We start from the raw sequence: 20,848 nt of genomic DNA, 5'->3' as shown, positions 1-20,848 counted from the left end.
GACGGCATCTTGGTCTGCCACCCAGGCCGAGTGCAGTGGCATGATCTCTGCTCACTGCAACCTCTGCCTCCAGGGTTCAAGCAATTCTCCTGTTTCAGCCTCCAGAGTAGCTGGGATTAAAGGTGTGCACCACAACGCCCAGCTAATTTTTGTATTTGTAGTAGAGACAGGGTTTCACTATGTTGGCCAGGCTGGTCTCAAACTCCTGACCTTAAGTGATCCACCCGCCTCAGCCTCCCAAAGTTCTGGGATTAGAGGCATGAGCCACTGCACCCAGCCGCAGAGACCCAGTTCTTGAACATTTATTAGCACCTACTGGTGGAGTGCATGTACCTGTGCTGACTGATCTAAACCAATAAGAGAATCCCAAATTCTTTGCCAGTGATGCTTCAGAAATGGCACATCTAAGCCAATTTGGGCTAATGGAACAGAAAAGAGGTTTCCTGGGGGATTCTGAAAAAAAGCCAGCTTCTCCAAGGGAGCATATGGTCCTGGGTATTTTGGCAGCTGTTTTGTGACCACAAGAACCATCCCTAAAATGAGACTGCATCTGTGGACAGTAGAGCAGAAAAACAAAAAAGGACCTGTTGATATCATTGGGTCACTGAGTCATTCATCTCTGGGGCTGCCCTACCTCTCTGCTTGTTGTTTGAGCCAACTCATTCCTGGTTAATGCCACTTTTTTTTTCTTTTCTTCTTTCTTTTTTTTTTTTTTTTTTTTTGGAGTCAGAGTCTCGCTCTGTCATCCAGGCTGGAGTGCAGTGGTGCCATCTCAGCTCACTGCAACCTCCGCCTCCCAGGTTCAAGCGATTCTCCTGACTCTGCCTCCCAAGTGGTTGGGACCACAGGCATGTACCACCATGCCCTGCTAATTTTTTTTTTTTTTTTTTTTTTTTTTAGTAAAGGCAGGGTTTTGCATGTTGGCCAGGCTGGTCTCTCACTCCTGGCCTTAAGTGACCCACCTGCCTTGGCCTCCCAAAGTTCTGGGATTACAGGCGTGAGTCACTGCTCCAGCCTAATGCCAATTTTAGCAGGGCTATCTTTTAGCCAAAATCACTCTGCTGCTATGTGAGGACTGAATGAGGTAAATGCAGTCCCAGCCAGCACCCAGCACATAGCAGTTGCTTAGTAAATGACAGTACCTTCCCTTAACCTCCACTCTAACCCAGGGTCCTCCCTGTGTCCGCAGCATGCCTGCATTCCTGCCTTTGCTCCCAGTACTCTCCCTCCTCCTACACAGGCCACATTTTAAGCCTTCTCACCTTTTAAGACCCAACTCCAACTCCATGTCCTTCAGGAAGCTTGTCTACTTCATGCGGAATTCTCCTCCCCACCTGCTGCCTTCTTTGGTTGCCTGTGCTTTCCTGAATCTGGGTCTTATCTTCCCAATCAGAGTGAAACCCCTTGAGGGCCAGGACCATTCTTCATACAGCAGTTGGCCTCCTCTCCTGGGCCTCGCTCAACCTCTTGACTCTTGTAATGTTTGGTCAGTATTTGGTGATGGACCGACAGGCCATTCATCTTTTCTCCCTCTTGATTTTTTATAAGCTGTGGGCACCGGCATTTAGCTGAATAAGATTCATTCCTCCAACGGCAAGAGGAGCATTATTACTTTGTTCTGAAGGTCTTTACAAGCATAAGGCATGTCTAAAGCTGCTATAAATAATTTATATTGTCCATAACTCAAGCTGATCAAAATAGACCTCATCACAGGGATGCGGCAAAATCTGGTACAAGCTGCTTTTCTCCCACCTCCAAACCAATTACACTTTCGGAGCAGATGAAAATCCGACTGGATTCCCTCCTGAATCGGATTAATGCCCCATCTACAATCACATAAATCACAATCTGTCCATGATTAGACATCAGATAATCCCATTGGACAAGAGGTGACAACCCAGATTCTATTATCTCATTTATTATCTATTTTTGGAATTTACCGGTAACTCTAACCTCCAGGAGATGTTTCCCAGTGAAAGAGGATCTGCTGGAGATTCTTTTGAGAAATGGTTGCTTGATGGACTTTTGTTAGAGCTGTTGCAAGGTGATGAATAGACAAACTAGAACAAGAATGATTGGTCCTTGTTATAAGAAGAAAACCACACATTTAGCTTCTTAAGAGTACATGTTGGAGAGAATAAATGGCATCCTTAAAAGCCTTTAAAAGGACAATAACTTTATGAAGAGATAATCTCATGTTTGAGAATATATGATAAGGCGTTTTTCATTTGTTTTAATATCATAAAGGCAAGCATCTCTGACTGATAAAGGGGATGTAACCAGCCCGCAAAGTCTGCAAAACCTAAATCCACACACATCTGTGCAGGACAGAGGAGTTTATTACAATATTCAGTTTTCCTGCTGGGAAAATTTGAATCTAGAAGTACTGCTAAAGAGAAATGCAAGGAGCACATGGGTCATGATAGTTCTGATAACCACGCTCATGTTTACTGACTCGCAGGTGCTGGAGCATTGGTGCACAACGAAAAACCTGAAGTCACTCCCACTCTGGGATGGTACAATTCACAAAGCAGCATTGTTCTCTGGAATCCTGCTAACTGGATCTCAACCCAGATGTATTTTTCAATATATTTAACAATATCCGTAAGTCACAAGTAAGGGGTATTCTTTTCCACCATCCTCAGGATTACAAATAGAAATTATTCCTTCACCCCATGTCAATGGTTGAGATTAATTTATCACCCATTCACACCCTCCCCCAAACCAGCCTTCCCCCTGTCCTGCCCATTTCTGGGCAAGAGAGAGGAGCCACTCGTCAAGTCAACATGCACGCCATCCTCCTTGGTCCCGTCTCCTCCCAGCCCTCCTGACACATGTCCTTGTTGTTGCTTGTCTTGCTTGTCACATCTAAATGTTCCTCTTTCCACAGCATAGCTGTGTTCATACCATTTCCCCACCTAAATCTCTTCAGCCAGGCAATGGGAGGTTTCCCCTTTTCCAACAGAATCACCTCCAAGCTCCTCAGCGTGGCACTTGAGCTTCCCACGATCACCCAAATAACTCTTTCTGTCTTTTGCACCTGCTGCTTCCTCCCTGACCGTCCAGCCATGTGCGTCTGCCTGGGGTGGCTATGGGTTCTCCCAGTCTCCACGACTCTGCTTGTGCCACTGCCCATAGTCACCTCTGGCTCCAGCCTCTCCTAGCTGCCCACATTTTCCCCCAAAAGCACTTGATTCACACACTGCCTCCTTCTGTCTGCCAGACCGTTCTCTCTTCCTAGGAGCCCTTCCTGCTCCTTTTGTGTCTGGAAGAATCCAGCTCATCTTCCATGGCTTGGAAGAGACACCACAGGCTCCTCACCCTGCTCCATGCACCACCCCCACTTTGTGTCTTGTGGTAGCTCCAGGTCATGGCTCTACTGCAGCCTCTTCACAGTGCCGACCCGCACCTTCCTGCCTCATCTTTCCCGTCTCTACTACTGCCTGTCTCAGTGAAGGGCACTCGTCCATCCAGGCCCTCAGCTGCAAACCTGTCCCATTTGGCAAGAGGCTGGCCTCTCTGCAAAAAAGGCGTCCAGTCCTGCTTCAGGGAATCCATTCCCTTTGGAGCTCAGTCTGTCCCTCCTTCCTTCCCTTTCTTTCTCATTTTGCCCAGGACCTGGATCTCGGCAAGAGGAGAAGTACTTCTAGAAGAAAGCAGAACACTAGAAGGTAAGCCCCATGGCTGGGAATATGCCAGTGCCTTTGGCCAAACTGCTCAGAACCACTTCCAGGCCATGCTAGCCAGCCCGGGTTCCCCCTTCTGGAAAGATGAGGAAGATACAGCTTTCCCCCAAAGCCACTGGGCACAGCTCCTTCCCATGGCCTCATCCCCTCCTAAGATCTGGGCTTGGGAGGGTATCCTTGGGCTACCCTCAGAATGTGATTTGGAAAGAAATGACAGCCTCCATATATATATACGTATATATATATATTTTGAGACGGAGTCTCCCTCTGTCACCCAGGCTGTAGTGAAATGATGCTATCTTGGCTCACTGCAACCTCCGCCTCCTGGGTTTAAGCGATTCTCCTGCCTGAGCCTCCTGAGTAGCTAGGATTACAGGTGTGCACCACCACACTTGGTTAATTGTTTATATTTTAGTAGAGATGGGGTTTCACCATGTTGCCCAGGCTGGTCTCAAATTCCTGAGCTCAGGCAATCTACCCACCTTGCCCTCCCAAAGTGCTGGGATTGCAGGAGGGAGCCACTGCATCCAGCTCCATATATATATATATATATATATTTTTTTTTTTTTTTTTTTTTTTTTTTTTTTTTTTTTGAGACGGAGTCTCGCTTTTTCACCCAGGCTGGAGTGCAGTGGCTCAATCTCGGCTCACTGCAAGCTCCGCCTCCCGGGTTCACGCCATTCTCCTGCCTCAGCCTCTCCGAGTAGCTGGGACTACAGGCGCCCGCCACCACGCCCGGCTAATTTTTTGTATTTTTAGTAGAGACGGGGTTTCACCGTGGTCTCGATCTCCTGATCTCGTGATCCGCCCGCCTCGGCCTCCCAAAGTGCTGGGATTACAAGCGTGAGCCACCGCGCCCAGCCCATATATATATTTTTAAAGGGTTAATTTTTCTCCTCCTTGTGTAATGACCCCATGTGGTCTTTTTATCTCCTCCCCACTGGCTACTCCCCATTGATCCCCTCAGGACAAGAGTACTATAGATTATGGGTTGGTTGGTTTTAATACAGAATCATCTTGGCATATGTCCATGATAACCCAAGTAACAAACAAAACTATTCCCATCTGGACACACTCAAGTACTACAGTTCATAACCAGTCTCATGCACAGCTGTGGGGTGTGGGTCTGAGTCTCACGGATGGCTGTGGGGTGTGGGATTGAGTCTCAGTTGCAGTCCCATCTCTTTACTAGTTGTGTTAACTTGTGAAGGTTATTGGTTTATTTATTTCTCAGCGGCTGAAAGATGATATTAGGACCTGCCTCAGAGGCAGGACCAACTTTACAGAAACCCCGTGCATGGAGGGGTAAGACACACTTGGTTTGATGCTCTGCCACTGCTGTCTTGAATTTTTATTTTTATTTTTATTTTTATTTTTTGAGACAGAGTCTCTCTCTGTCACCGAGGCTGGAGTTCAATGGCGCGACCTTGGGTCACTGCAACCTCTGCCTCCCGGGTTCAAGTGATTCATGCCTTAGCTTCCCGAGTAGCTGGGACTACAGGCATGCACCACCACACCTGGCTAAATTTTGTATTTTTAGTAGAGTCAGGGTTTCTCCATGTTGGCCAGGCTGGTCTCAAACTCCTGACCTCAATTGATCCACCTGCCTTGGCCTCCCAAAGTGCTGGGATAATGGGTGTGAGCCACCGCCCCTGGCCATTCTTTTTTTTTTTTTTTTTTTGAAAATTTTGATGATTATATTTCAAGATTTTTTTCTGTGCATGTACACGCACATACACATACATACATACTCAAACTTTTTAAATTATACTGTAAGTTTTAGGGTACATGTGCACAAGGTGCAGGTTAGTTACATAGGTATACATGTGCCACGTTGGTGTGCTGCACCCATTAACTCATCATTTAACATTAGGTATATCTCCTAATGCTATCCCTCCCCCGTCCCTTTTTTTTTTTTTTTTTTGAGACGGAGTCTTGCTGTGTTGCCCAGGCTCAGGTGCAGCTGTGCGATCTCGGCTCACTGCAAGCTCTGCCTCCTGGAATCACGCCATTCTCCTGCCTCAGCCTCCCGAGTAACTGGGACTTCAGGTGCCCACCACCACGCCCAGCTAATTTTTTTGTATTTTTAGTAGAGACAGGGTTTCACCATGTTAGCCAGTATGGTCTCAATCTCCTGACCTCGTGATCCGCCCACCTTGGCCTCCCAAAGTGCTGGGATTACAGGTGTGAGCCACTGCGCCCGGCCTGAAATTGTTAATAATTTTTTAAACAAAGGGTCGTGCATTTTTATCTTGCAATGGGATCTGCAAATTATGTGGCCATTCCTGCTCAGGAGATTGGTGGGCACTTTAATGGGACCTCATACGGCTGCTTAGCCCAGAGCCCCAGCTACAGCACGTGCTCAGTAACTTAGGGAAGAGAGAAGGGGGCTCAGGAAGGAGGGAGAGGGGCCCAGCAGTGCCTGTGGGTGCCTGTTTGCTCTAAGGGAATCTGGGGTTGGGGAGGCAGGCAAGGCTGGGGAGAGAGCATGGGTCTCGGATGTCAGGAAGCCTGAAGCCTGACCTTGACTTGCCAGGTTTCTTTCTGCCCCCAGGCCTTAGTTTCTTCTTTGAAACATGGTGCGCTGTCCCTATCCCAAAAGCAAGTTCTCAGATGCCTGTGGTGGGTGAAGATGTGGATGCTGAGGCTGTCTCTGGCCTGCTGTATTCAACATCTCCAACTACCTTTGGAGAAGAGTAAAAGCCTTTGGGAGTGGGGCAGGAGAATGGAGGGGGATGGAGGCTGGAGCAAGAGGAGAAGCCTGGTCTAGTGACTTAAGCTGGGCAGCAAGGTCTCAGCCCTGGACAGCAGAAGTTCATCCAGAGGGACTCCAGCAGGAAGAGGTCTGGCCTGGGTCAGGGGACCTGGCTTCCGGCTCCATCTCCGTCACATGCTGGGTAACAGGTCACCAGGCCTCAGTTTCCTTTCTGATATTCACAGTAGGCCTGATGCTCCCACACTAGCGACAGCTTCCTCTGTGTTGGCTGGACATTGTGCATGGGGCTGTGCCTTTGTGAGTGATGTGGTAGAGGAGGTTTTGGGGAGAAAATAGTCAGGGAGACTTCTCTGTGCTTCTGAACTCTCCCCAGTACAGGCTAGTTTTATGGGATAAAGCATAGCTATGGAGCTCAAGCTGCTGTTCCTGATAAGGAGAAAGTGCTCTAAGACCCAGAATAGGAGGCACCCAGATCTCCTGCGTGCCAACCTGGGATGTGGAGAGGGTGTGGCCCCTCTACACCTGAGAAGGGAGCAGCCAGGAGGCAGAGGACCAGGGTAGGGCCATGTCAGTGGTGCCCGTCGCCGTGCCCAGCAGGTGCAGGTATTTTCTTCTCCCATCTCAGTGCTGGTCTCTCAGGGGTGGCTGTGACCAGAAGTCACACATGGAGTGATTTTGAAATGGATCCCTGGTTTTATAGCTCCAGAGATGTGAAATGGGTGAATGGTGGAGCTACACTCATGTGGCTCTTCAATGGCACAGTGAAAAAAGCAAGCGAGATGGAGCCAGATAGACCTGGGTTCAATGCCAGCAATTATTTAACCTGTGACCTGAGGCAGTAACTTCCCCTCTCTGAGCCTCAGTTTCCTCCAGGATTGGAGGGGCCCAATACTACCCACCACATGGCATTACTTTTAAGACCTAATAGGCTAACAACAAGGACTTTGCACATGGCGGCCCTGAACAAATATTTGTTTTGACCTGGCTTCCTAGCATCCCAGGAGGGGTGACCCTCTCCAAATCCCATCTCCCTAGTGAAGTCTCAAAGGACAGGTTTTCTTGGACGGGAAGGAAGAGTTTCTCTGGGCAGGAAAGGGTTAAAAGCTGGGCCTACGATTCCAGCCTGGAGCTGCCCCCTCCCGGCCAGCTGTCTGAACCCCTGAAATATAGATTTGCTTGCTCCCGGCCTGGTGAGCAAGACCTAGTAGGTGCTGGGAGCCAGGCCTAGTCCAGGGTCACCTGAGGGTAGGGCCATTGGGCCAGACGCACCTCCTCACTCCACATGCAGACACACACACCAAGAGTCCCCTCCCAGTTCTGACTGTGCACCCACATTCACAGATATAACCTGTACACAAAGTCTATGCACAGACCACACATCTCCAAACCCCATCTACATAGCAGACACACACAGAGCAAGCACACATCGAAATACACAAAGAAATCATCAGATGACACACACTGAAACATACTTAGACCTCCCCTCCCCATCCAGACACAAGCAGGCAGGGTGGGCAGAGGCTCCCAACATAAAGATACAGCCACAGTCATAATTGTCATAATTAACACATATGGAGCGCTTACTCTGTGCTAGGTATTGCTCTAAGCCCTTTCCAGAGAACAGTTTGTTTAATTATTATGTAATAGAGATAGCTACAATTATTATACCCCCATTTTACAGATGAGGAAACTGAGGGAAGGAGAATTAAAATAAGATGCCTGAGGTCACACAGGTGGCCTGGCACAGCCTGAGGCACAGACACCCATCCCCTTGTTCTTGTCCCCCACTTACATAAACACATGCGTTCAAATGCAGCATCCCCCAACCCCTGACCTGCCCGCACACACTCAGGGTGAGCGCTCTTTGGGGGACTGTTGACTAAAGACGCAAGAAATGGCCTGTTGGCCAACGGGTGGTAAACTGTAACAAGAGCCTGTCCAGTTGCCGGGCACGGTGGCTCACGCCTGTAATCCCAGCACTTTGGGAAGCCGAGGCGGGCGGATCACGAGGTCAGGAGTTCCAGACCAGCCTGACCAACATGGTGAAACCCGGTTTCTACTAAAAATACAACAATTAGCCGGGCGTGGTGGCGCTCGCCTGCAATCTCAGCTACTCAGGAGGCTGAGGCAGGAGAATCCCTTGAACCCGAGAGGCGGAGGTTGCGGTGAGCCGAGATCGCACCATTACACTCCAGCCTGGGCGACAGAGCAAGAGTCTGTCTCAAAAAAAAAAAAAAAAAAAAGCCGGACCGGTGAGAAGACTAGACCTTCTAAAGGTAGAGGCGGAGGTCAAAAGCCGGACGCTACTGGACGAGGCTGAAAGTGCTCGCCCCAGCGCGGCGCCGGTGAGGAACGTTCACCGTGGACCATGGTCGAATAATGTTAGCGTGCACTCGGGGCCTCGCCCTAGCCTGCGCCCTTGGCTGCACCCGTTTCGAGGCCAACCAACCTCATGCTCTTAGTAGAACGGCAGTAGCGACCGCGCCCTCAGGCCCACAAGCCTGGGCAGGGTCTGGAATGGCGGTGGAGACACTTTATCCGCAGGCGTTTCACCTCGCGCTCCATCCAGGCGCACACCAAGTTCTTGGTACTCCTTTTAATGGGAAAACAAGAACAGACACCATGATTGGATAAATGTTATTTATAATTCATGGGCCGGTCTTTGAACCCTTTCAAACAAAACCCACGGCTATTTCTTTGAAAGAATGCCTGGACTCTGCTCAGAACTCTCAGATTTTCTCAGGACCAACGAGCCGCCGCCTCGCAGATACCACTGTAAATCACCCAGCGCCTTACTTTGGTTTCTGATTATTTGCATTGCAGTGGGTTTGTGAATGAAGCACAAGAGTTTAGAATAATCTTTTATTTTGGAAGCTGGACACGCAATCGACCCCAGCAGTGTCCCTGTAAGGAGCTATGCCATTTGGATGGGGATAAAATGAGGGGGCGGAGGAGTCCATGTTACATTTAAAACAACAACAGCAACAAATTAAAAGCAAAACAAAACAACAACAAAAAGGAAGTGGAGCAGGAGGAGGTGGTGGTGGTGGAGGAGAGGGAGGAGGGGCAGCAGCAGCGGCAGCAGCAGCAAGGATGGAGTCAAGACCCTTCCCAGTCCCGGGTGAGCGCTTTTGGATCTGGGTTCTGGCTCAACCCACTTAATGCCCCAATCTGAAGTTTTCTACAGTGCGTGTGGATAGGAAAGTCTAAATAGAGTTTCTCAGAACCCAGGTGGTCATTCTCTACCCTCTCTCTCTAGCTTGGACCCGAAGAACAAAGGCACATGAGAGGAGAAAGGTGACCGGCTGGACGATGACAGTCACGTCCAAACGGATCCCCCTTGTCCTCGGCTCTCTCGTGCTGAGAGTGGGTTTAATTTTTTTTTTTTTAATTTATATAAGAAGGGAGCTCTTAAAGGAGAGCCACCTCCACCCTCAGGTATCCATCACCCAGCTCCAGCGCGCCTGGGAAAACCGCCCCGAAAGTCCAAGAGGAAGCTCAGAGTTGTAACGGCCGCGGAGCCAGCTCGGCGGTGACGCAAGGTCCAGTCCAGATTGCCAGGCCTGGGGCATGAGAGAGGATCCTTGTAGGTTTCGGAGGTGGGGGGGGGCTGCACTCCATTGTTCACTCCGGGCCAATCAGGGTTGGCCCATTTCCTCCCAGCCAATCTCCCTTCACCCCCAGCCTCCAACCCAACCCACCCCGCCCATCAGCCCCTGGATCCCCATCACCTCCCCCGCATCCCCCGGCAGTTCTGGGGAAGCTTCGTGACGCTACAGGTCCCGCCCCCAGCTCCGGCCCGGGGCTAGTGCGTGTTGACGTCATGCTGCGTGCGGGCCGGTGCGGAATCGCTCCTTCAACTCCGCGGGGCAGTAGGAGTTAGTTAGCAAAGAGCCGAGGCCGGGCGCGCGACCCTCGTCCTTCTGCCCCTGGCCGCACACTTTGCGCACATCCCTTTTTCTGCATGGTGGATATTATTTTTCATTATCCTTTTCTGGGTGCTATGGGTGATCATTCCAAGAGTAAGTATTTCTGTGTGTGTGTGTGTGGGGTGGGGTGTGTGTGTATGCTTAATATGCAAAATTTCTAATGCAAAAAAATGTTTAGTGGATTCTACAAGTGGCTTCTATTTGTCAGGATAGTTTAGCAGAGGAAAAACGAATGCATGTCTCCTGCAGGACTGCTTATCTTTGGGAATCCTGTTGTTTTATTTTATAAGTAAACACTATTTCTCAAGCCGGCTAGGATGACTTCGGGCTGCGAAATCTGCTTCTGTTTTGCGCAAAGGCAATTAGGTTTGATTTAGGGATGTCGGCTTTTTTTTTTTTTTTTTGGTCGTTGTTTGTTTGCCTTTAGGTTTTTCAAAGCTAGGAAGTGTTCTCTCGCTTGCTCTGGGATATTTAAACTAAGAAATGTCTGAGAGGATGAGCGGAGACTGCCGAAAGATGATGTGTCTGTGTTGGGATAGGAGGCAGCCGCTGTGAGTGGGAGTGTGTGAGCGGAAATGCCGGGACAGCACCGTTAGGTGTTGATATCCAGGCGTCCGCAGTGCCTGTGTATTTACTCTCTTCTTAGTTTCGTGTTAGTGTTTAGTTTCAAGACACGTCGACAAAACGACTGTGATTAATGAATGTAATAGCGAAATACTTGGGGGTGGGGGACAGAAGAAACCTTCAACAATCCACAAGATACTGGTTTTTCGTTTCCAATGCTTTGGACCTTTAGAGAGCTCATCACCTTTCCTTATGGTCGCAAGTCTTGAAAGAAAGAGCAAGAGAGCGAGCGGGTTGGGTTGGGGCTGGAGTGGCCGAGGCCGGCCTAGGTCCGGGCAGTCAGGCCTGACGCGGCCCCGCGCCCTTCCCCGGCAGAGAAGCCCGGGACGGCCATGTGCGTGGGCTGCGGGAGTCAGATCCACGACCAGTTTATCCTGCGGGTGTCGCCCGACCTCGAGTGGCACGCGGCCTGCCTCAAGTGCGCCGAGTGCAGCCAGTACCTGGACGAGACGTGCACGTGCTTCGTGAGAGACGGGAAGACCTACTGCAAGCGGGACTATGTCAGGTGAGGCCGGCAGGAACGCGGGCTGGGCCACCGCGCGCCGGGGCCGGGGCCGGGAATGGGGATGGCTGCTTGCCCGCGCGCCCCGGCCCTGCCCAGGGAGAAGGCCATCCGCATCCCGCACGGGTGCCGCAGCGCTCCCCCGGGCCCGGGAATGCCCGCAGGCGGGTCACCCCAGTCTCCTGGTGGCCACAAAGTGTCCTGGGCGCGCGCCGGAGCCGTAGCAGCCAGGGAGATGAGGGCGGCCGCAGGCCCAGCGCTGACACCGCCGCGCCTTGGGCCTGCAGGCTGTTCGGCATCAAGTGCGCCAAGTGCCAGGTGGGCTTCAGCAGCAGCGACCTGGTGATGAGGGCGCGGGACAGCGTGTACCACATCGAGTGCTTCCGCTGCTCCGTGTGCAGCCGCCAGCTGCTGCCTGGGGACGAGTTCTCGCTGCGGGAGCACGAGCTGCTCTGCCGCGCCGACCACGGCCTCCTGCTCGAGCGCGCCGCGGCCGGCAGCCCGCGCAGCCCCGGCCCGGTTCCCGGCGCCCGCGGCCTGCATCTGCCAGGTAAGCGCGCCGGGGCCTGCGCCAGCGTGAGCGGGGTGTGTGTGCGTGCGTGTGTGTCGGGGTGTGCTTGTGTCCCTAACGAGAAGTTGTCAGTTGTGTGTGGTCGTGTCTGCCGGGATAGTGTTTTTCTGTATCAGTGCGGAACTGTGTGCTGGGAACAAGGCTGTGTGTGTTCTCGTGTGCTCGGGAGAAACTGCGTGCGTATGGGTGTGTGAGCACGGAGAATTGTGCAGAATCGTGTTCTTCATGACCAGGAACATGCAGGGTACAGTGCTAGGAGCAGAAGAGTGGATGACAACAGGGAATCTTAAGTGGTGTCCGTCTTGGGGCTTGTATTAGGAATTTCTTGGAGGAATAGGTGTTATTGTCAGAGGGGGAGGTTTGCCCAGGGGTATGTGTGTAAGTAACACGGCTCCAAACTGGGAGCTGGGCAGGAGCTTGGTCAGCCAGGAGCCAAGAACCCAACAAAGAGGGGTTTTTGCCATCTTGTTTTGAGGCCCAGTTTGATGAACAATTTAGCCAGCTTCTTCTGGGGGAGACGGAGTATCAATGCATAGTGGACTGTCACTGGAATATTCTGGGTCCTAATCAGCAGCTGCCCAGAGATGGGGTCTGAGTGTATAATGGGCAGGTACGGCTGAATAGAAACATTGGTGCCTCCGCCCCAGGCAAGGCAGTTTCCCCCAGGTAGCCACAGGCCTGCAGCACAGATCCGCAGACCAGGCTGGGCCTCTGGGTGCTGTGTGGCCTTGCCCCGCTCCTCCCCTCTTTGGATCTCCACTTCCTCCCTATAGAAAGAGGAAATTGGGCTGGATGGGCTATTTGTAAATATTTGTCCAGACCTAGAAATGCGTAGAGGGGAACATAAACCGAAATGGTGCAGTACAGATCTACGGTGTATAGGTCGGGATCAAATGGAGATGTGAAATGGGAGCAAGCGGGTATTCAGTGCACCCCCATCTGGGATCTCGGAGAGGCTCCCCTTTGTTTGTTTCGGGCTTCAGGCTGCAGGCTCTGGAATCAGTCACTGTTTCCCCGGGATGGAGAGAACCTGGGGCCAAGCGACGAGAGTGCCAGCGGCTGCTCAGCAGCTTGGTGGGTGGGAGGCCACTGGGCTGGGGAACCTGGAGCCTTGAGGAAGGAGACAGGGGCCGACGCCCAAGGGCGGGCAGGAAGGAACTGTTGCAAGCCCTGGAGGCCCGTCCGTAACCCTGGATGAGTCTTCTACACATGTGGCCTGGCCCTGTCCAAATGGGCTCTGAAGGAGGGGAAGGGCCCTCATAGGCCCCCGGCATATGCGCAACTCCCACCCAGTCCCCTGGGCAGCGCCTCGCCCCGGGTCCACGTCGGTCCCTTTCCCTCCCCAGAGTCCTGGGCGAGCCTCTTTCCTCTTCCTCTGAAACTCCGACTTCTTCCGGAGGGCTTCGCTCGTTCCGAGGGTCCTGCGACTGGAGGAGGCACATCCCTGAGCAGCCACTCCCTCCCCGCAGCGGCCTGTCGCCGAGCTCCCGCGCCCTGCTTGAGCTTGGGGGAGATCGCTGCGGGGCAGTCCGGCCCGGGAGCGAGAGAAAGAACGAAAATGCACAGCTCTCTCCGCGTAAGGCGAACAGATGGAGAGGAAGACGAACAATTAAACGAAACAAACAGAATAAAACAGAAACGAAATCGGGCCCCGGGGGGCTGGGCCGCCGGGAGGTTGGGCTCGGGGCGGGTGGGTGGCGGCCCCTCGCTAACCTCTGGCCCCACCCTGTCCTGGCAGACGCTGGGTCGGGCCGGCAGCCCGCGTTGCGCCCGCACGTGCACAAGCAGACGGAGAAGACGACCCGCGTGCGGACTGTGCTGAACGAGAAGCAGCTGCACACTCTGCGGACCTGCTACGCCGCCAACCCGCGGCCCGACGCTCTCATGAAGGAGCAGCTGGTGGAGATGACCGGCCTGAGCCCGCGGGTCATCCGCGTCTGGTTCCAGAACAAGCGCTGCAAGGACAAGAAGAAATCCATTCTCATGAAGCAGCTGCAGCAGCAGCAGCACAGCGACAAGACGGTGAGCGGCCGCGGGGCCGGAGGCTCGAGTCGGGTGGGGGCTGCACCTCCGCCGCGGTATCTGCGTGCCCTTTTCTGGGCGAGCCCTGGGAGATCCAGGGAGAACTGGGCGCTCCGGATGGTGTATGTCTGTACCTTCAGAGCAAGGCTTCCCTTGGATTTGAGGCTTCCTGTTTTGTCTGGGATCGGGGTTTCTCCTTGTCCCAGTGGCAGCCCCGCGTTGCAGGTCCCGGGCGCTGCGCGGAGCCCGAGGCTGCATGGCAGTGTGCAGCGCCCGCCAGTCGGTCTGGTGGGTTGTGTACTCTGTCGGCAGCTGCAGAAGGGTGGGAGTGCAGGTCTTGCCTTTCCTCACCGGTGGTTGGCTTCCAGCACCGAGGCTGACCTATCGTGGCAAGTTTGCGGCCCCCTCAGATCTCTAGTGGAGAAAGAGGGCTCTTCCGATGCGATCGAGTGTGCGCCTCCCCGCAAAGCAATGCAGACCCCAAATCACTCAAGGCCTGGAGCTCCAGTCTCAAAGGTGGCAAAAAAGGCCAGACCTAACTCGAGCACCTACTGCCTTCTGCTTGCCCCACAGAGCCTTCAGGGACTGACCGGGACGCCCCTCGTGGCAGGCAGCCCCATCCGCCATGAGAACGCCGTGCAGGGCAGCGCAGTGGAGGTGCAGACGTACCAGCCGCCGTGGAAGGCGCTCAGCGAGTTTGCCCTCCAGAGCGACCTGGACCAACCCGCCTTCCAACAGCTGGTGAGGCCCTGCCCTACCCGCCCCGACCTCGGGACTCTGCGGGTTGGGGATTTAGCCACTTAGCCTGGCAGAGAGGGGAGGGGGTGGCCTTGGGCTGAGGGGCTGGGGACAGCCCTAGGCGGTGGGAGAGGGGGAACAGTGGCGAGCTCTGAAACCTCACCTCGGCCCATTACGCGCCCTAAACCAGGTCTCCCTGGATTAAAGTGCTCACAAGAGAGGTCGCAGGATTAACCAACCCGCTCCCCCGCCCTAATCCCCCCCTGCGTGCGCCTGGGGACCTGGCCTCCTTCTCCGCAGGGCTTGTTCTCAGCCGGCGGCCGGTCCCCAAGGGACACTTTCCGACTCGGAGCACGCGGCCCTGGAGCACCAGCTCGCGTGCCTCTTCACCTGCCTCTTCCCGGTGTTTCCGCCGCCCCAGGTCTCCTTCTCCGAGTCCGGCTCCCTAGGCAACTCCTCCGGCAGCGACGTGACCTCCCTGTCCTCGCAGCTCCCGGACACCCCCAACAGTATGGTGCCGAGTCCCGTGGAGACGTGAGGGGGACCCCTCCCTGCCAGCCCGCGGACCTCGCATGCTCCCTGCATGAGACTCACCCATGCTCAGGCCATTCCAGTTCCGAAAGCTCTCTCGCCTTCGTAATTATTCTATTGTTATTTATGAGAGAGGACCGAGAGACACGGTCTGGACAGCCCAAGGCGCCAGGATGCAACCTGCTTTCACCAGACTGCAGATCCCTGCTCCGAGGACTCTTATTTTTTCAAAACCAGAATTTGGGACTTACCAGGGTTAGCTCTGCCCTCTCCTCCCCTCTCCGCGTGGCCGCCGCTCTGTCTCTCCACGCCCCACCTGTGTCCCCACCTCGGCCGGCCCGGAGCTCGCCCACGCGGACCCCCGCCCTGCCCCCGGTCCGCGCTCCCTGGCGGCTTCGCCCGGGCTCCTAGCGGGGAAAAGGAAGGGGATAACTCAGAGGAACAGACACTCAAACTCCCAAAACGCATGATTGCTGGGAAACAGTAGAAACCAGACTTGCCTTGAAAGTGTTTAAGTTATTCGACGGAGGACAGAGTGTGTGAGCCTTTGCCGAACAAACAAACGTAAGTTATTGTTATTTATTGTGAGAACAGCCAGTTCATAGTGGGACTCGTATTTTGATCTTAATAAAAAATAATAACCCGGGGCGACGCCGCTCCTGTGTGCTGTTGGCGCGGCTGGAGGGCCGGCGGCGGCCAGTTCCAGGGTCAGGCTGGCGTCGGATGCCTGGGCTCCGCGTGCTGCGGGCGGGGCGGGCCCGGTGGGGATTGGGCGCGGCCGAGGGGTGGGGCTGGGCGCATGCGCGCCGAGGCCCTCCCAGAAGCAGGAGCGCCCCACTGGCGACCCCTGGGCACCTGGCGGCCGAGGCCCGCGGGCGGGAGGCGTGGCCAGTTTGGGCGGGAAACCTGCGGCGCTTGTGGCGGCTGAGCGGCGGACTCCGGCCTAGGGTTATGCCGGCGAGGGCGCGCCCCGCTCCCGGAACCAGCCTTGGCCTGGCGCCTGCCCAGCCTCGAGCCCCACTCTAGCTCGGCGCCGCCGGCCCTCCCGGCGCTTCCTTCCCCAGCGGTCCGCGGCCCTGGGTGAGGCTCGAAACCCCACGCGCTGCCCCTAGCCCTGCAGCACAGCAGCGAGGCCAACCCCGTCCAGAGCGGGCGGCCGTGGCGGGCCGTGCTCCCGCTGTCCCCGGAGTGGATGCGCGACGTGATCAGTCCGCGGCATTTATTAATTCCACAGTCTAGACAGAGGCGGGGGCCCGGCGGCGGCTGCTTATCTGCGTTTGGCATCACCTGCAAGCGATACACCGAGGGGCCGCAACGAGCCCCCGCTAGGAGCGCGGCTGCCGGGAAAATAAGTCCACCCAGAACCAGTCTGGCGTGTCCTTGGTTTATTTTCTTTCCAGACCGAAGTGGAGGGGGTCGGGGGTGGCCCGGGTGGGAGGGAGCTGGGAATGGCCCCTGGATATGCCGTGCCCAGGTCACTTGGTGTGACATTTCAAACCCCTGCGACTTGTTTTCTTGAAAACTGGCTTTAGTGATCGCAGGAAATAACCGAGAGATACTGAATCTCCAGTAGGCCCCCGGGCAACCGCGCACACACAAAAACAAAAAAGCCCCAAAAGAAAGAAAGAAAGAAAACCCACGGAGGCTCAGGTTTTACTCTTTAAAATATTTAACCCTTTGGCAGCCTGGGACAGTTCTTTTCCAAGACCAGCCTTCACTTAGTGGACTGAGGGAGCTTCCCGACTACCAGTTGGTTCACCGCTGTTGTAAGAACCTCTGGCGTTGAGTTGCCGTTTTAAGCGACCCACAAGCATATCCTTCTTTGTCCAAGGTTTGTTTTGAAAGTGGGCAACGCCCTAACTGGGTAGGGGATAGTTGCCATCTTAGCTTTGGTAGAGGCTGGCAAGGAAAACGTGTCTGGGGGGCCCTGTAGTCTTTAGATCTCCAGAGAAGTAGGTGCCTTCTGTTAGCCATGGCTGCTTGGATGGCCAAAGGCCACTGTGGGTTTTCAGCAGCGCTTTTGGCGGAATTCCTACACACTCCTCCCACCCCACTTGCAGATGATGGAAGGCTTGCTGGCAATTACTGAAAGAAAATGGGAGGTGGGAAAATGGAGCTGCATTTACATTTTACTTCCTGAATGTCAAGGTGATGCTAGCACAAATATTAAAGGGAACATTCCCCTTCTTTGGAATATAGGAAATGGTGCTGCGAACTTAGAGATAAGGGAAGAGATATGCAGAGTTAATGAGGACCAGCTTTACCTCTCAAGTGCCCAGAAATGGCTTTAATAATCAGGTCTGGGTTCTTTGAGGCTTCCTTCCTTTAACTTAGACCATTCCTTGCCAAACAGAAATACAGATTTCTCCTTTTACCTTCTGGCTGGCCATTGGATAGGGGGCTAAAACTTCGAATAAATCTGTCAGAAACTTTTGATTTATCCAGAATATTTGGGTTTTCTCATTTTTTTAAAAAGGAAATAACAGATTATTGAATAAAAAATGTCATTAATGGTTAATTAGTTCTGAATTTTTGCTTTTGACAGATTGCAGCGTTTTAACGCTATGAATGGAAACGTCTATATTAGTTATCTCTTAACATCTAATTAGTTATCTTTCCTCATCATCCATGAATCAAAAATCAAATTCCTCTTTTTGTTATTTATATGATTGTGTGTCTTTTTTGAATATTGGGAAGTTACCTAGATAAAAGTGGTTATTGTGTGTTAAGATTCCTGCATCTCTCTGTATCACTGTACAAAACATTACAAGCTTTTCTCTTCTACAGTTGCTACCCACCCAAAGGGGTGCATCGTTTTCTATGTGGGTTTCCAAGGAAAGGATTCAACTCTGAAGCCTTACTACAGTGGTCCCTAGTGAGGTGTCACATCTACGCTTGGTTAGTTACATTAATAAATATCAGTTTTACTGGTTCCCAAGTCATCTTTAAACATCTTCTGTAATACAGTAGGGATTTCCCCATAAATTAAATTACCTGTAACGATTACAAGTGTTGTATTTTATACTTACTGAACTTTTAACGAGATACCCAATTGCATAGTAAAAACTCAATTCAGTAAAAGAGGCCATAGGTGGAAAGTGGGAGTTATTTAGCTAGATTCACTTTAGAATACGATTTTCTCAGAAGTTAACTGTTAATTTGGATAGCTCTATGCAATTGTGCCAGGAAAGGGATGCCCAGAGATAGAAAGTTTATGGCTATAAGTTTTCACACAAAATTTAATACATATTGAAAGACTGCATAATTCTGGGAAATTCAGAGTCCTTGTGGCAGTATTCCCAACAAACTTTAATATTTAATGGATTGTGGAACAGAAATCAGGCTTTATGTTTTGAATATGGAATAACAAAGCTCAATTTTGTCAGAGCTGCAAATACAGGGTTTAAATGGGTATTGTGTAAGATTGTTCTCTAGAAAATTTCAGGTTCTATCTCTTCTGCCTAGGGGAGGACATAGATGGCCACACATTTAGTTAGCTGTGCTTTCTCATGGGTGTTCACCAAAGAGAGCAAGAGAACTAGCCAAACAGCAGCATGCTAGAGAGAAACAATGGATGAATAACTATTTGCAGAGAAGTTCCCAGTGGAGTGGTGATAAAAGCAGGAAATTTAGAGTTTATTAAGCTGATGCGGGAAAGATTAGAGGCTTTTAAATCGGGGTCTGATTGATGTAAAAGTAAACTTTCTTGAAAATACTGGGATTCAGTGCAGTTACGAGGATTGTGTGGCCAAGTGCAGACTAGCACCTTGTTGATGGAGACTGTGCATGAAAGATGCAGATGAATAGAGCTAGGTTGAGAGGAGTAATGAGAGCAAGGGCACAAGGAAATACTCCACTGGGATCCAGATGTGGAGTTGGGTAGGGAGAGGCCCAATGTATAAAGCACATCTGGGGCCCCAGCAACAATCCAGCCAGAGAGGCGGGAGTGCAAGGTGAATCCAGCCATCCGTCTCGGTACCTCCTGGTCCAGAAGGTCAGAGCCAGCGGGGGAGTGGGTCAAGGCGTGAGCCCAGGGGCCGGCAGGAGCTCAGGAAGGCCGGTTCCCCATTGGCAAAAAGCGTGTTTAAGTTAAGGCGTGGTTTGAGAGTAGCTGACCGGAGATCCTCGTGTTCGGGCGTGGGGGAGGGAGGCGGGAGGGAGCAGGGAAGAGGAAGTGGAAGAATAGGGGATTGTGAGGAGTAATTTCTTTCCAGATTATCGAGACGCAATGCGACTTTCCAGAACGTGGCAAAGAGCCCTGGAATAAATAACCCAGGAAGGCCGCGGTCAGGACCGAGGCTCCCCGGGGCCCGGTTCAGGGTTCGAGGTCCCAGCCTCGCGACTGCTGGCGTCTGGAGGGCGGGAGAGTGGCCCGGCCCGAAGCTGCGGCTCCGACGTACAGTTGCGAGTCTGGGGCGGCGTGCCCCGCAGAGCCCCGGGGGAAGGGAGGAGCCGCTGCCGCTGCGGGGAATTGGCTTGGGCAACGCCGCTGAGCGTTCAAACGTCGCTGCTCCCGGGCCTTGAGCAGCCTCTCCTACCTGACCCAAATTCTGGGCTGTAAAGCCCGGGCGAAGTTGTCGCTTTCACTCCGAAAACGCCCAGTCGCAACTGTCAACTTCACAGGCTGGGCCCAGCAGAGGCCTTTCGCCTCCGCCCAGCGGTCTCCGCTGCGGCCCCTCAGCCTCTGGAGAGCCGGGGGGCGGCCCTCGCCCCGGGAGAAAGCAACCTGTGGCTGCACTGCGTCCCCGCGAGCTGCAACCAGACGCGGCCGCGCTCACCTGGGCGTTGCGCTCCCCCGAGCCCCGGAGAGTTTAGAAGCCGTAAAAGCCCGGGGAGCTGGAGCTTAAATCGCCCGGACCGGGCCGCGGCGCCCGAAAGCAGCGAACTCGAGACCCCCCAAGAACCGTGTGCGCCGGGAGGCACCGGGGCGCTCCCTGCCCCGAGCCGCGCAGACTCCGGGCTGGGTGGGGCCTGGGTTTGCTTCTTACTCCTCCTCCTCTCCGGGACGAGGGGGCAATGAGACCGTGCAATTAAATGTTTAATTGAGAATTCTGGTATGGTTAGTCACAGCTGTCTCAATTATTTATGGCTTTTGGCAAATTTCCGACCAGACAAGTATATTCTATTGTGAAGCGTCTTGCAGGAAATCTTATAAATACTTGATGATTCCTTTCAGCTGCAAGGATCCTGCGTCCGAGAGCGCGGGGCCAGCGAGCTTTGGGAACTCCTATCTCTGGTGTGGAAGGAGCCTACGGCCGACACCTGCCTCCGTCCCCCGGGGCCGCTGGCTGGACCCGCGGCAGCCCCGCCCGGGAGGAGCATTGGGGGCGCCAGGGGCTACCCCTCGGCCTTGCAGGCGCGGAGCTCAGCCCCGCTCTGCGGCTCCGGGAGTTGCTGAGTACCCGCGGCCGGCGGCTGGAGTCCTGGGTCCCGCTCTCCGGTGCCCGGCGGCGGAGTCGCCACGCGAGGCGGGAGGGGTGGCCCTAGAGCCTGTCCCTCTGGCTTGGAGCTGCCGGTCCCCGCCCTCGA

The 20,848-nt window shown here is 53.4% G+C and overlaps 1 protein-coding gene across 3 annotated transcripts; it reads left to right on the top strand.

The window, feature by feature from the left end:
- Positions 1–10,149: 10,149 nt before the first annotated feature.
- ISL2 (ISL LIM homeobox 2) lies at positions 10,150–15,966 on the top strand. 3 transcript variants are annotated; one of them, XM_055276908.2, is made up of 6 exons: positions 10,150–10,424; positions 11,271–11,460; positions 11,745–12,007; positions 13,767–14,050; positions 14,624–14,791; positions 15,210–15,966. In XM_055276908.2, the coding sequence occupies exons 1-6, from the start codon at positions 10,367–10,369 to the stop codon at positions 15,324–15,326; spliced, it is 1,080 nt and encodes a 359-aa protein (XP_055132883.1). In that variant the 5' UTR covers positions 10,150–10,366; the 3' UTR covers positions 15,327–15,966. The 3 variants fall into 3 exon arrangements, with proteins under 3 accessions (XP_055132883.1, XP_063496227.1, XP_063496228.1); XM_063640157.1 differs by having other exon boundaries at positions 10,210–10,424; positions 15,089–15,966; XM_063640158.1 differs by having other exon boundaries at positions 10,272–10,424; positions 14,979–15,966.
- The last annotated feature ends 4,882 nt before the right edge of the window (positions 15,967–20,848 follow it).

This window comes from Symphalangus syndactylus, chromosome 5 (genome assembly GCF_028878055.3).
Source record: "Symphalangus syndactylus isolate Jambi chromosome 5, NHGRI_mSymSyn1-v2.1_pri, whole genome shotgun sequence".
NCBI classification, from domain to species: Eukaryota; Metazoa; Chordata; class Mammalia; order Primates; family Hylobatidae; genus Symphalangus; species Symphalangus syndactylus.
This window is presented reverse-complemented; position numbering and strand designations above follow the sequence as displayed.